General features: G+C 37.2%; 1 protein-coding gene across 1 annotated transcript in view; it reads right to left on the bottom strand.

Annotated features, from left to right (window-relative positions):
• Window positions 1-14,288, bottom strand: part of Dnajc15 (DnaJ heat shock protein family (Hsp40) member C15) — a 62,137-nt gene extending 47,849 nt beyond the window's left edge. Inside the window, exon 1 of the mRNA XM_077795204.1 lies at window positions 14,131-14,288. Within this exon, the coding sequence (XP_077651330.1) occupies window positions 14,131-14,232 (102 nt within the window). The 5' untranslated portion in view covers window positions 14,233-14,288. The remainder of the gene's footprint in view (window positions 1-14,130) is intronic.
• Window positions 14,289-15,355: the final 1,067 nt, after the last annotated feature.

The following is a 15,355-nucleotide window of genomic DNA, read 5'->3' as shown; positions in this document are numbered from 1 at the left end:
CAGTGGTAGAGCACTTGCCTAGTACATCAAAGATCCTACGTTTGTTATAAAGCACCTCAAAAATTAAAAAAAATAGTTAGGCACGGTGGCATAAACCTGTAATCCTAGCTATAAGGGAGGCTGAGGCAGGAGGATCACAAGTGTAAGGCAGCCTCAGCAATTTAACAAGTTCCTGTCTGAAAATATATGGAAAAAAGGGCTAAAGACATGGCTCAGTAGTAGAGTGTCCCTGGGTTCATTCTCTCTCTCTCTCTCTCTCTCTCTCTCTCTCTCACACACACACACACACACACACACACACACACACCCACCCACACAGCAAGACAATATAATAAAATCAAAAGCCAAATAAGAAACAACTCTTGGGCTTACCTCAAATGAGTATCATTCCACCAAGCAGTATAATTAACAAAAATTCTTCTAACTAAAATCCTCACTGTACATAATGATTTTTTAAAATAATAATCTTGTAAGTACTCTTTGGGTTTATTCAAAATAATGATGTGAGTTCTTGTCTCTTTATTCTAACAATGGAAGAAGCTTTCTTTGCTCACATTAAGCTACAATGTGAACAAATGTGACTGACCAGAAAATCCTGCCCTAGTAATCAACCTAGTCCTGGATGCCTCAGAGAGAACCGGAGCTCCTGGACTCATCACAGGTTTGTCAAACCAAGTTGCACATTTGGTTTCAAATTCTTTAACCCAAGTACATTGTGATGGTCAATTTTATGTGTCAACTTCACTAGGCTACACTACCTAGTTAGCACTCCTCAGCATCACGAGTATGCACATGTGTGTACACAAACATACACACAAACAGATTCAATTTTTACTTGAAAGTTTTCAGTCTGCTTGGGCCCACCAAATAAATTTTAGACTTGCCATCACACAATCATATAAATTAATTCCTTGAAACAGATACATACATACCTATATTACTTGATTATGTTTCTCAAGGGAACCCTGACTGTGCAGATTTATCCTGTATTTTAGGTCCAGAAAGCATTTTTTTTTTCTTTTTGCTGTGCTAGGGATTGGACTCAGAGCCTCCCATGTGCTAGGCAAAAGCTCTACTACTGAGCTATACTCCCAGCCCCTAGAAAATAATCTCTTAGGCTCGTTTGTTTGATTCATTCACAAATTAATTCAACATTTAAACACTTAATCTTGGTGCCTATTACAGACCAGGCACTGTGGTGGGACTGAAGATACAAATAAAATGACCTCATTATAAGTCACAAGTTAATTCTCAAATTCAAAACGTATGTTCTCCAAAACATACTAGTTTACTTGTACCTTATTTCTCCATACATTTATCTAATTCTTTTTAGAATTCACTACATTTTTAGTCAGAAATGTTTCTTATAATAATATTATTTACCAATTATTCACAAAAGTCTCTGCATCTGACACTTCTAGACTTAAAATTTTTTGAACTTTCACCCTAGGTAGTTTTTTGCTTTTATACTGAGGACTGAACTCAGAGGCACTCTACCAATAACCTACATTACCAACACTTCATTTTCATTTTGGGCAGGGTCTTGCTAAGTTGCAGACTTGTGACTTTCCTGCCTCAGCTTCCCAAGCCACTGGAGTTGTAGGTGTGTGCTACCACGCCAGGTTACTTGATATTTTTCTCTGTGCATGTGTAGTACTAGGGATCAAATCTAGGGGTAGTCACCACTGAGTTTATAATCCCAGTCCTTTTTAATTTTTTAAATTTTGAGACAGGGTCTAACTTGCCAAGGCTGGCCTTGAACTTGAAATCCTCCTGCCTCAGTGTCCCTAGCCACCAGGACTACAGGCACATGCCACTGTGCCAGGCTCTCTATTTTACTTTAATGTCCATTCACAAAAACCTTATAAAGTCTTATACAGACTTATTACTAGGTCACTTTTTATATTACCTAGAGAATATAGTATCATCTAATTATCTAATGTCAAACTAGATACTAGCACTGGTCCTTGGTGTACTTACTCCTTACAATTCTCTATTTCATTCACAATGTTTTATCATTTCTCTCCCTCACGCAATACACGTGTGTGTGTGTGTGTGTGTGTGTGTGTGTGTGTGTGTGTGTGTATAATGGGTGAGGGATACTAGGGATTAAACTCAGAAGCACTTGGTCACTAAGCCACATCCCCAGCCCTATTTTGTATTTTATTTAGAGACAGGGTCTCACTGAGTTGCTTAGCGCCTTGCTTTTTTGCTGAGGCTGATGTTGAACTTACAATCCTTCTGCCTCAGCCTCCTGAGCTGCTGGGATTATAGGCATGCACTACCACACGTAGCATAAAGATATATTTTTAATATTTTTATATCTAATAAAAAATCAAAGTTTGATAAGTATACAAGTGGAATGACTAGTTCCTGCTTCAACTTTTTATCTGGATGTACCATGATGCAATCTGCCATATCTCCAGTACAGCACCTATTAATAATGAGGCATGCATTTCAGACAACAGCTCACAGTCTTACAAGTTTTCAGGAGAGTGATTCAATGAACAATCTCCTGAACTGATACTGGTAATTGGCACAATGTGTCTTGAGGGTAATTTCATGGTTAAGATTCAAAAATATTATATATATTCATGTCTTCAGGCTCAGTAACTAAAATTCAAATGTTTAAGAAAATAATCAGAAAGATGCATAAAACATATACGAGAACATTCTTCACTGTGTTATTTATAATATAAAAACTGGAAACAATTTGAATACTCAACAATAGGAGAATAATTAAAACAAATAAGGCAATCCAAAATATACATCAACTAAATCATTTAAATATTATAATACTGAACAATGCTTAGAGACTATATATTAAGTAGAGAATAAAAAGCAAATTATAAAAAAAGAATGTATAGTCTATGTATACATTAAGAAGCAACAATAGAGGGTAGGGGGTGTAGCTCAGGGATAGATGGCTTCTTAGCCTGCATGCTACCCTGCTACCCTGGGTTCAATCCCCAGCATGGCAAAAAAAAAAAAAAAAAAAAGCCAGAATGATGTTAACCAAAACACTAAGAGTACTTATATATTCCTAGTTTCTACCTATTTTCAATAACTCAGTAGCAGGGTCACAGGCTTTGGAATCAAAGAAACATGGTTTGAGTTTTGGCTCCCTCCTTATCAGCTCCACGACCTTAGTTAGTCAAAATATTTGCCCTCTGTTTCCTCATTGGTCCTCATGGGCTATCTAAAATGAGAATAATTATTATATGAAATTCCTTGAGTTGGCATAAATTGTTATGAATTAGGACATTTATATACATCACTACGTGACATGTGAACACTCAATAAATGGCACCTATTACAATTACTATATGATAGTAACATAATTGTTTATTTTAAAATCAGGAGTACAAGATACAAGTTATGAAAAAAGAAAAATCTTAGAAAGATCCCACCTGGTTAGAAGGATTTAACAACTTTTAACTTCTTAAATCAGAAAAAATTCTGACCTGTCTACTTAAAAATACATTTTAGAAATGAATACTTCTTTCTTAGTAAAAACAAGTGCACTGATTTTATCCTTGCACTTAAATTTGTACCCTGATCATAAAAAAGATCCTGCTGTGTCTCTGACTAGGCTCCTTCCTATCAAGTCCTCCTACAAGCTTTTATTATACCCGCTTTGAAGTCTCTGGACAGAAACTCCAAAACTCTCTTTTTTGGCTTTTGTCTGATGTCTATCTTACCTGTAACATTTTGTAGGTTTTCTTATTTCTTCTTGCTTGGGTCTATCCCTTGTTTTGAAAGCTACTTTTACTCTCTTCAGTAGCCTATTTTCCTTTTGGGCAGAAATTTCTTAGTCTGGTTATACAGCTTAAATTTTTATTACACATTATTCTTGCCTTCCTTTTTGAGTTAAGATGAAATAAAATTAACTCTACTTTAAAGCTGAAGAATTAATTTCTAAGCACATTTTGAAGCATCTGAAAACATTGAAAATTACTACAAAAACTAAGACTGTACATCATTTTCCTGAAATTGGATTTCACCAATTTCTGATATCTAAGAGATGAAGTGGCAATATTAAAAGTCAAGGACTTTTGGAGTCAAAACTGGTATTATATCTTAGTCTTACCAGTTATTAGCAATATGACCTTGAAATAGTTAATCAATCTCTTTGAGCCTCAAGTTTATCATGTGTAAAATGGTGAAAAATAGCATCTAACTTCACAGGATTATTATGAAAAAATATTATCACATACCTGGTACACAGCAGACATCCACTAAAAGTCAGTTTACTTAATCCTTAACTATTTTTCTTTAATTTTTTTTAGCTGTAGATGGATACAATACCTTTATTTATTTTTATGTGGTGCTGGGGATTGAACCCAGTGCCTCACATATGCTAAGCAAGCTTTCTACCACTGAGCTACAACCACAGCCCCTACCTACTCCTTAACTATTTGCTTGTACATAATTAACTCAATAAATTTTTGTATATTCAATTAATAAAAATAGAAAAGACCACTAATATTATGGGAGCAGGACAGAGATGTGAAATTTTTCATCTTATAAAAATTGGATAAAGCTGCTTTAGGGTAAATAAATCCAGGGGGTAAAAATAAAACATTCTATGACTACAAGGACCCTAAAACAATTCTGTATAAAAATGTCAGTGGAAGATCCTTATCATAGCAAAGCAAGATGACACATGACTCTAATCCTAGCTACTTGAGTGGTTGAGGCAGGAGAATTGCAAGTTCAAGGTCAGCCTGGGCAGCTATGCAAGACCTTATCTCAACATGAAATTTTAAAAGGGCTAGGAATATAGTAGAGCATTTGCCAAGCAAGCACAAGGCCCTGATTTTAATTCCCAGTACTAAAGAAAAAAAAAAACTTATCATATTGAGAGAATATAGGTAATAACCTTACTGTTAGGAAGAGGTCTTTTGGAATTTAAAAATGATAATGAATATGAGTCAATAATTCTAAGCTACATAATATTCCAATTGTTTCTAAACAGGAGATAGCACATTTTATATAATGGAAGGAAAGGCTGAAATGGGTATCCAATTTGCTCATATTCTTCCCTTCTTAAGGTATAGTTCAGTTACTAACTTTTTCTCAAAAACCTTTAACTTCCCAAACTAGAAACAATGGGTCATTCCTCTGAACTCAAGCATTTTATCCATTTATCTTTCTTGTGACACTTATGGCTTATTCCTTCATTCACTTGTCTTTAAAAAGACATTTACTAAGTATCTACAACCTGCTCTGTACTGTGCTTAGCCCTAGGGGAACTTATCAAAGTGAATCAGACATGATTCTTGCTACTGCAGAATTCTGAGTCAAGAGGACTGGACAAGTCCCTTGAGGACTAAATCCATGTTTGATTCATCTTTGTATCCACTACAGGACTTAGTCTCAGTACCTTACCAAATAAAATAGGACTCTGTAAAAGAATGAACAACAACAACAAAATGACAACACTTACTAAAGTCTGTTTTTACTTGGGTATTCAAATTTGATCTAAATGTGCATTCAAGAGAACCTGTTTTTGTAAATAAAGGTTTATTGGAACATAGCCACATTTATGTATTGTCTATGGCTGTGTTTACAACAGTAGAGTAGTCATAAAAGAGGCTACATAGGCTAGAGTCTAAAATGCTTACTAACTTAACACTTTATAGGTTTGCTGTCCTCAGTCCTTAAGGGGTAGCAATCCCTGTATACGTATTTACTCCAGATAAACTCCTGGCTTATAGCTTCCACAAAGTTGATTTTTCCCTCAAATTTACTAATCCAAATTAAATTAACAAACACAGAACCTGTTTCTAAGTTGGAGATTGTAGTTGTTATTGAAAGTATCAATAAGCAATAAAATAGCCAAAACTTGGGAAAGCAAATCAGAAGAAGTCAGAGTACTATAAGTCACACATATTTATTAGGTGCTTAGATTTTAGGTCATTAAGAGACAACAACTTGAAAGGCTGAGGCAGGAGGATAGCAACTTAGTGAGGCCCTACAACAAAATAAAAAATAAGAAGGGCTGGGGATATGGCTCAATGGTTAAGCACCCTGCGTTCTAATTTATATTACTGTGTAGGCTGGCTATTCATCACTCTATAAAATATTTTCCTAATCTTCTATTTTTCTCCAAAGCAGTTGTTTCATTTGTTAATATAATCAGATGAAGATTTAGGGAGCAGCAACTATGTGTGGCATCATTTTGTGAGCTGAAAGAATAAAGATCCTCAAAACTTGATCCATGCTTGTAAAGATTATCTAATTTCAGTTAAAATACACATATTTTTTAAAAAAAGATTATTTTGAATAATACCAATGAATCAACAAGTGGGCCAAATCAAATCTCTTTTAACACCACTTGGTAGTTTCAAATATACACCAGGAGAAAAAAAAAAAAGAAAAGAAAAATCAAATGTTCCACTCCTATGAATCAAAAAATTTCTGAAAACTGGGAAAACAGCCCATTCTATCATAGTTGCTACTGTTGAGGAAAAAAAAAAAAAAAAAACAGAAAAAAGAAAAAAAAAGCATGAAAATTGTTTACAAATTCCTTAAGGCATTTTATTCTCCCAAAACAGCATAAACAGTAAATAACCTTCTATATAAATACAAATTGCTAAAACTGTAATAAAATGCTAAAATGTCTAACTTGAGACTGCAACATTTAGGTTCAAGATAGACAATAGTCATACCAGGGGGAAATTAAAAAGGAAAAAAAACTTATTCTCCTTCCTCAAAAGGAAGTTGTCAATAAGCATTCAGACTCTTAATCTCATTTTATCTAGCTTCAACCTAAGATGCATACCTGAATTTGCTCAGTTCTTGTCCACCAAAACAACCCATAATCTGTATCTCCCTTTTAAAGCTCACATAAACATCTCCAAAGCGTGAAAATGGTTTGTCTAAAAGCAAGTTCAGAAACTTGAACAAATAAAACAAAGTAAAGAAGCTGCTCTTACAATAAGATAACAAATAACCAAATCAACAAATGGGCCAAGGACCTAAACAGACACTGCTCAGAGGAGGACATACAATCAATCAACAAGTACATGAAAAAATGATCACCATCTCTAGCAGTCAGAGAAATGCAAATCAAAACCACCCTAAGATACCATCTCACTCCAGTAAGATTGGCAGCCATTATGAAGTCAAACAACAGTAAGTGCTGGAGAGGATGTGGGGAAAAGGGTACTCTTGTACATTGCTGGTGGGACTGCAAATTGGTGCAGCCAATTTGGAAAGCAGTATGGAGATTCCTGGGAAAGCTGGGAGTGGAACCACCATTCGACCCAGCTATTGCCCTTCTCGGACTATTCCCTGAAGACCTTAAAAGATCGTACTACAGGGATACTGCCACATCGATGTTCACAGCAGCACAATGCACAATAGCTAGACTGTGGAACCAACTCAGATGCCCTTCAATGGATGAATGGATTAAAAAATGTGGCATCTGTACACCATGGAGTATTACGCAGTACTAAAAAATGACAAAAATCATGGAATTTGCAGGGAAATGGATGGCACTAGAGCAGATTATGCTTAGTGAAGCTAGCCAATCCCTAAAAAAAAATACCAAATGTCTTCTTTGATATAATGAGAGCAACTAAGAATAGAGCAGGGAGGAAGAGCAGGAAGAAAAGATTAACATTAAACAGAGACATGAGGTGGGAGGGAAAGGGAGAGAAAAGGGGAATTGCATGGAAATGAAGGGAGACCCTCATTGCTATACAAAATTACATATAAGAGGTTGTGAGGGGAATGGGAAAATAAACAAGGAGAGAAATGAATTACAGTAGATGAGGTAGAGAGAGAAGATGGGAGGGGAGGGGAGGGGGGATAGTAGAGGATAGGAAAGGTAGCAGAATACAACAGTTACTAATACGGCATTATGTAAAATTGTGGATGTGTAACCGATGTGATTCTGCAATCTGTATTTGGGGTAAAAATGGGAGTTCAAAAAAAAAAAGAAGCTGTTCTTAGGATGACACAAAAAAGTATGAAATATTTTTCTCCTTGATAAACATTAATTCCTATTATTTTCAAGGCCTCCTCTCCTTTTCCTAACACAGCTTTGGCAGCTTCCCACTGCTTTCAGCACTTCCAAGTTCCCTCCAAATTAATATCAACAATTCTATCTTTATCTCATTGGTCACTGCATAGATTAGCAATTCCTACCAGAAGCAGAACAGAAACATCTGAAAACCCATGAGACCTTTCTTGGTTGCAGGATAATCTGGATAAGAAAGAGAGTACTTTATGGACAGGGTGCTACTGATCCTATAAGTCCTAAAATGTGTAAGACAACACAATACCAAAAAGAACTGTCTGCATCCCTGAAGATTTTAAGATTCCTCTGGACCTTAGTAGGTAAATAGCCTATATATGATCATTTTAGTCCAGAACTTTACTATATATAAATTATACCATTTTTGTACCATTTTAGTGTAGACTGATTATTCCCTAAGTACAACTGCCATGTAATTTGAGGGAAAGAGTCCAATTTTGTTCAAAATTTTACCATGAATTGCTTACCATTTGTGAATTGGCCATTTGTTAGCCAAATTGAAAAAGAAACAATCTGAAGAAAATGGCCCTATGATATCTGAAATGCCAATATATCTAATAGTCTACATTTGTAATTGTGGCATACACAATGATTCTTTGTACTGCTGCAGTATATAGGGAACAAACTTACTTCACTGTGTCTCCTAACATAGTCATGCCTGAGCATTTTCATATTTAAAGTCACATATTATTTTCTGATAAAATACTTATTTCACCTTTATGTATGTTTCTTTTCTTTTTAACAATACTGGCAATTGAGCATAGGGCCTCGCACTACCATTAAGCTACATCTTCACCCCTCACTTTTATGCTTCAATTAGAATATTATATTGATTTTTAAAAATCTCATTTCAGGATATTATAGGAGAGTTTACAAAATATTTGCTATAAAAGAGACACTGGGATGGAGAGATTGAGAATCACTGGTCCACAATTTTAGATTCACATGCCTAGACTACTAAAAAAAAGGCCTCCTGATATCCTGGATTCTGTATATTCTCTCCCCTTCCAGGTAAAATACCTAAAAATGCAATATTAGAGCTTCCAACAGCCCAACAAATCAGATTGATAGAGATATTTTTATATCTTTCTATAAAGAAATTCCTTCTACCTAGTCTTATCCAGCTACATCAAAGACTGAACAATTATCCAGAGAGTGTTACCTCTAAGAAGTCAGCAAGTTATACTGGGAAGAATGCAGTCTTCAGAATCCTAAGTCTGTCACTCATTAGGGGAATAATCTTGGGCAAGTTACATACAACTTTCTGAAGAATTGTTTCCTTGTTTATTAAGTGAAGAACTTCTTCACAGGGTTGTGGAAGGAATGAATCAGGCATATCAGAAAATCAAAGTGTTTGGTACTTTAAACTTTTGTTTTGTTCACTTCAGTATTCCAAGGTCCAAGGATGGTACCTGACACCTAGGAGTACTCAAGAAATGTTTGTTGAGGGACCAGGGTTGTGGCTCAGTGGTAGAGTGCTTGCCTAGCGTACATGAGGCACTGGGTTTGATCCCCAGCATTATATAGAAATAGACAAATACAATAAAGGTATTGTGTCCATCTACAACTAAAATAATAACAATAATATATATTTTTAAAGAAATGTTTATTGAATAAAAGCAAACTTGATTTACTTGTTTTCTGGAACCTTCCTGGGTAAGTCTACCTAATTGATCCAGAAATGTATCAGTAATGTATCAAGTAATGATAATCGAGTCCTTACAAATGGAATGCTTAATAGAAAGTCAAAATTGAAACTCTGCTTAGAAAACTAAGAAAAATGCTGAAAAATGACAAGTCAACATAAAAAAAAATCACAAAACAGTGTGACCAGTTAAAAAATGGTATTGGTGCATTTAAAGGCAAGATACATCATTGCACATTGGAGTAGCATGGAAGGTGGGCTGGGAAAAGGATAAAACTATCACAGTTACAGCCTTTCTCCATCTAATCCATTCTTCTTATACATGATCTGAAGAACTTTTTTTTTTTTTTTGTACTGGGGGTTGAACCCAGGGGTGCTTTACCACTGAGCTATATCCCAGACCTTTTTAATTTTATTTTGAGACAGGATCTCATTAAGTTGCTTAGGGCCTCACTAAGTTGTTGAGGCTGGCCTCAAACTTGAGATCCTCCTGCCTTACCCTATCAAGTTGATGGGATTACAGGTGTGCAACACCATGCCTAACTGAGACACTTACTAATAGCCCAAACCTCTGCTGTTCTAGGCATCAAAATGGTACTCTGACCAAAAGACATACAACTCTTTCATATAGTACTAAGATGCTGCCTATGTTCTAGTACCTGTTCCCTTTATCTCTTTTTTTTTATAGCTCATACATTGCTTTTTTATTTTTATTTTTTTAAGGTAATGCCTTTTTTATTATTAGTTGCTCAAGACAATACAATGGTCTTGACATATCATATATTTGAATCAAATGGGGTATGAATTCTCATTTTTCCAAGTGTACAGGTTGCAGAATCACATTGGTTATACAGCCATGTATATACATACAGCAATACTAGTGTCGGGTGTATTCTGCTGCCCTTCCTATCCACCCCTCCCCTCCACTCCCCTCCCACCACCTCTCTACCCAATCTAAAGTGACACATTTCTTTTTTTTTCTTCCCCCTCACATCATACATGTATTTTGTATAATGATGGGGGTCTCCTTCCATCTTCCGTGCGACTCCCCATCCTCCTCCCATTCCCTCTCACCTCTCTTCCCTATTTAGTGGTAATCTTCTTCTCATGCTCTTCCTCCCTACTCTATTTTGAGTCACCCCCCTTATATCAGAGAAGACATTCCACATTTGTTTTTTAGGGATTGGCTAACTTCACTTAGCATTATCTGCTCTAATGCCATCCATTTCCCTGCAAATACCATGATCTTGTTATTTTTCAGTGCTGCATAATATTCCACTGTGTATAATCACCACATTTTTTTAATCCATTCATCTATTGAAGGGCATCTAGGTTGGTTCCACATTCTAGCTATTGTGAATTGTGCTGCTATAAACATTGATGTGGCTGTGTAGTATGCTCTTTTTAGGTCTTTTGGGTATAGTCCGAGAAGGGGAATAGCTGGGTCAAATGGTGGTTCCATTCCCAGCTTCCCAAGGAATCTCCATACTGCTTTCTAAATTGGCTGCACCAATTTGTAGTCCCACCAGCAATGTACGAGTGTACCTTTTTCCCCACATCCTTGCCAGCACTTGTTATTGTTTGACTTCATAATGGCTGCCATTCTTACTGGAGTGAGATGGTATCTTAGAGTAGTTTTAATTTGCATTTCTCTGATTGCTAGAGATGGTGAGCATTTTTTTGTGTATTTGTTGATTGATTGTATGTCCTCCTCTGAGAAGTGTCTGTTCAGGTCCTTGGCCCATTTGTTGATTGGGTTATTTATTTTTTTGTTGTTTTACTTTTTGACTTCTTTGTATACTCTAGAGATTAGAGCTCTATCTTAAGTGTGAGGGGTAAAAATTTGTTCCCAGGATGTAGGCTCCCTATTTACCTCACATATTATTTCTCTTGCTGAGAAAAAACTTTTTAATTTGATGTCCTATTTGTTGATTCTTGATTTTAACTCTTGTGCTATAGGTGTCTTATTAAGGAATTTGTTCCCTTTATCTCTGAGATCTCCACTGATCAAGAAGATAGCCACTTGCACATGGGGCTTCTGAGCACTGAAAAAGTGATTAATTGAAATTAAGATGTATAAGTGTAAAAAAGAATATAAAATATTTTAATTTTATCATGATTACATGTTATTCTTATAAATGTATCAGATTAAATAGAATACACTGTTAAAATCAAATTGACCTGTTTCTTTTAGTCAAGCACTCTACCAATGAGCCACAACCCCAGTCCCTCTTTTACTTTTTAAATGACTACATATGTCCTCAGAAGAATGAAACTCAACTTCTACCTCTTATCAGTTAAAAAGTTAACTGATGAGGAAGAGGATGATGATGATTACTACTGTTTGTACTGGAGATTGAATCTAGGGTGCTTTACTACTGAGTCATATCCCCAGCCCTTTTTATTTCTTATTTTGAGATAGGGTCTCACTAAGTTGCTTAGGGCCTGACTAAATTGCTGAGATTGGCCTCCAAAGTTTCTGGCATTGTGGATGTGTACCACTAGGCCCTGCTAGCTTAAAGACTTAAATGTGAGACCTGGAACTATAAAAATGCTATGATAGAATAAAACATAGGAAATGCTTCAGGACACTGGAATGTGCCAGAATTTGGGGCACAAGACCCTGAAAGCACAGAATGCAAAAGCAAAAACTGACAAATGGGACTATATCAAACAACAAAGTTTCTTCACATGAAAAAAGGAAACACTCATCAGAATGAAGGGACAACAGAACTGGAGAAAACTATTTGTAAACTATATATCTGACAAGAAAGATATTACGCAGAATATGTAAAGAACTCAAAAAACTCAATAGCAAAAAGCCAATAACCAGATTTAAAATATTATTAATGACCTAAATAGGCATTTCTCAAAAAAAAAAAAAAAACAGAATCCAAAATGATCAACAGGTATATAAAAAAAAGAGGTCAACATCATTGTCATCAGGGAAATGCTAATCAAAACCACCAAAGATATTACTGGAGTTACTAATAATGGCTATAATCAAAAAGATAAAAGCAAACTAATGCTGTCAAGATTTTGGAGAAAGGGAAACCCTTGCATGCCATTGGTAGAAATGTGAATTACTATTGTGGAAAACAGTATGTAGGTTCTTCAACAACTGAAAATAAAACTACCTACAATCCAGTGATTCCCACCAGCCTCAGAAACTTAGCAAGACCCTAACTCAAAATAAAAAAATAAAAAGGGCTAAGATGTGGCTCAGTGGTTAAGCACTGCTGGGTTCAATTCTGAGTACCAAACTAAATAAATAAATAAATGAACAAATAAGTCAATGATCTCTTCTGCATGCCCATGTTCACTGCAGCATTAGGTACAATAGGCAAGAAATGAAAATGACCTAAGGGTCCATCAAGTGATGAATGGATAAAGAATATATGGTATGATAAATATAATGGAATACTCTTCAGCTATAAAAAATAAATAAATAAAATCCTGTTACTGGCCACAATAAAGATGGAAATGGAGATCATTATGTTAAACGAAATAAAGCAAGCACAAGAAAGTCAAGTCCATAAGATCTCACTCCTATGTGAAAATATAAACGACTTGATCTCATAGAGTTTAAGAGTAGAATGCTGGTTAACACATGCTGGGGACAGCAGGGATGGGCAGAGGTCCATGGGTACTAAGTTACAGGACAGATACAGATAGAAGTTCTGATGTGCCATTGCACAGTAGAGTGAAAGAAAGGATCTTGAATGTTTTTCCCCTAAAGGAATGATAAATGTTTGAGGAGACAAATTTGCTTACCCCGACTTAAACATTACACAACGTATACATGTATGGAAACATCAGACGGTACCCCATAAATATTTATTTTACTTTTTATGCATGAGTTTAAAAATAAAGCAAAAAATAAATGTGTCAAAAAAAAAAAACCTTAAAAATACATATGTGACTTGCATCGTTTCGATTGGACACTCCCCTTTCCCAGCTCTAACTTGCCACGTGAATAAACTACTTGCCCTTCTGATTGGACAGTTCATCTGCCCCAGACTTCCCAGCCACTATCTAAAGCACTGTGCGCTCTTCTTTCCCTTGGGTGGCTGTTTTGGCGGATTCTTCAGATGGTGGTTTTTAACCACCGCTTTCCCCAAGAGGAGTCCTGGGTCTCTACCATATCCCCTGCAAGACCCGATTCGAGTCTCCGACTCGAAAGGATAATCCAGCCCACAGCACTCAGTATCTTGCCTCTGCAGTGGCGGGTCTTCTGGTCTGTCTGTCCGCGACAAGACTGGAAGCTCCTTGCGGAGACAGAGACCCTCAGAAAGGCCGCCTTCCACGCCTTGTCGCCAGAGCCCCGCGGAGCAGGCTCTCCGCCTAACAGATGAGCGGCCGGAGTGGGACAGAGAAAGGACGCGGGGAGTACGAAGTCGGAAAGGGTACAGAGCTGCACGGGCGAGGTCGGACTCACCAGTCGGTGGTCGAGTTCGGCGTCCGGCAGTTTCCCCTTAGGCTGCGAGAACTCGGCGTAACGCAGCGTTTCGCTGGAAGCGACGCCACCGCCGGCAGCCATGGCGATGTGGTCCCGGGAAACGCGCTGGGCCGCGTCTACGAGGCGGCCGCAGGGACAAACTAGTCAGACTGGTTAATTTCGCGATTTTAGTGGCTTCTTCATTGGCCAAGTTGGTGAAAGAGGAACAGTAGAGCAAGTTCCCACTTCCCTTCCGGCCAATCTGTCCCTATCAGAGACAGGGTCATACTCTGAAGGGAGGGTTCCGGAACGTGGAGGCTTTTGGTTTGTTTCAGATCTTCAGGACCAAAGGCAAAACTGGGGCACCTGGGACATTGCCTGGTGCCCGCCGCCCCAGGTCGCCGCAAGGACCTGGGCTTCCGACCTGTGGTCTGAGGTGGGTCTGGTGGGATGCCTGGTCCAGGAGACAGGAAGCCCACCTGTAGGGCCCGAGAGTGGCGCCTGCCTTTCTTCCTACCTGGAACTGGTCGCACTTCTGTTGAATGCCTCAGTTCTCCCACCTAGACAGTTAGCTAACTCCACCCCCGTAGATGAATGGCCACATTTATGGTGAAATTAGAAGAAGCTGGTAAGCGAGGACATAAATCTCACTCCCTACCAGTTTTGTGCTTACTTGGATGGAGAAAGACCCGCTGTATTATTAACTTTAAAGTCAAGCTTTTGGGATAAAAAAATTTAGCAACATTTGAAACTTGTATAGTGTTCCCAGCCCCTATACCAACTTGGGAACACGTTAGCCCTTTAGCGCAAAATCAGCTAAGGAGAAGTCTTTTTTTTTTTTGTTTTGTTTCTTCCCTATTCCTGAACTAAAGGTTTTAAGTGTCATTCATTTCTTAATGTAGTTAATATTATTACAACTTCTAAGAGGTTAGGGCGTGGAGGATTTCACAATTTAATAGGGAAGATAACGTTTACATCCTGATAATACCCTTTCTGATAATTGTCCTTTCTGACTGGACCGTTTGTCTGCCCCAGACTTAAACATATGCATTGTTCAGCAATACTGAGACCTGGAGAGGGAGAAAGGAAAAAAGTATGAGTTCTAGCATGTGCTTCCTCTTTTTTCGGTTTTGTGTTTCTGAAAATGCTCATTAACCTCTCCAAATCTCTTTTATCTGTAGGAGGGGAAGAACATTTGTCCAACATTCTGACTCAGAGAAGTTGT

Source organism: Urocitellus parryii, chromosome 2 (genome assembly GCF_045843805.1).
Source record: "Urocitellus parryii isolate mUroPar1 chromosome 2, mUroPar1.hap1, whole genome shotgun sequence".
In the NCBI taxonomy this organism is placed as follows: Eukaryota; Metazoa; Chordata; class Mammalia; order Rodentia; family Sciuridae; genus Urocitellus; species Urocitellus parryii.
Note: the sequence above shows the minus strand (reverse complement) of the source record. Positions and strands in the feature narration are given on the sequence as shown.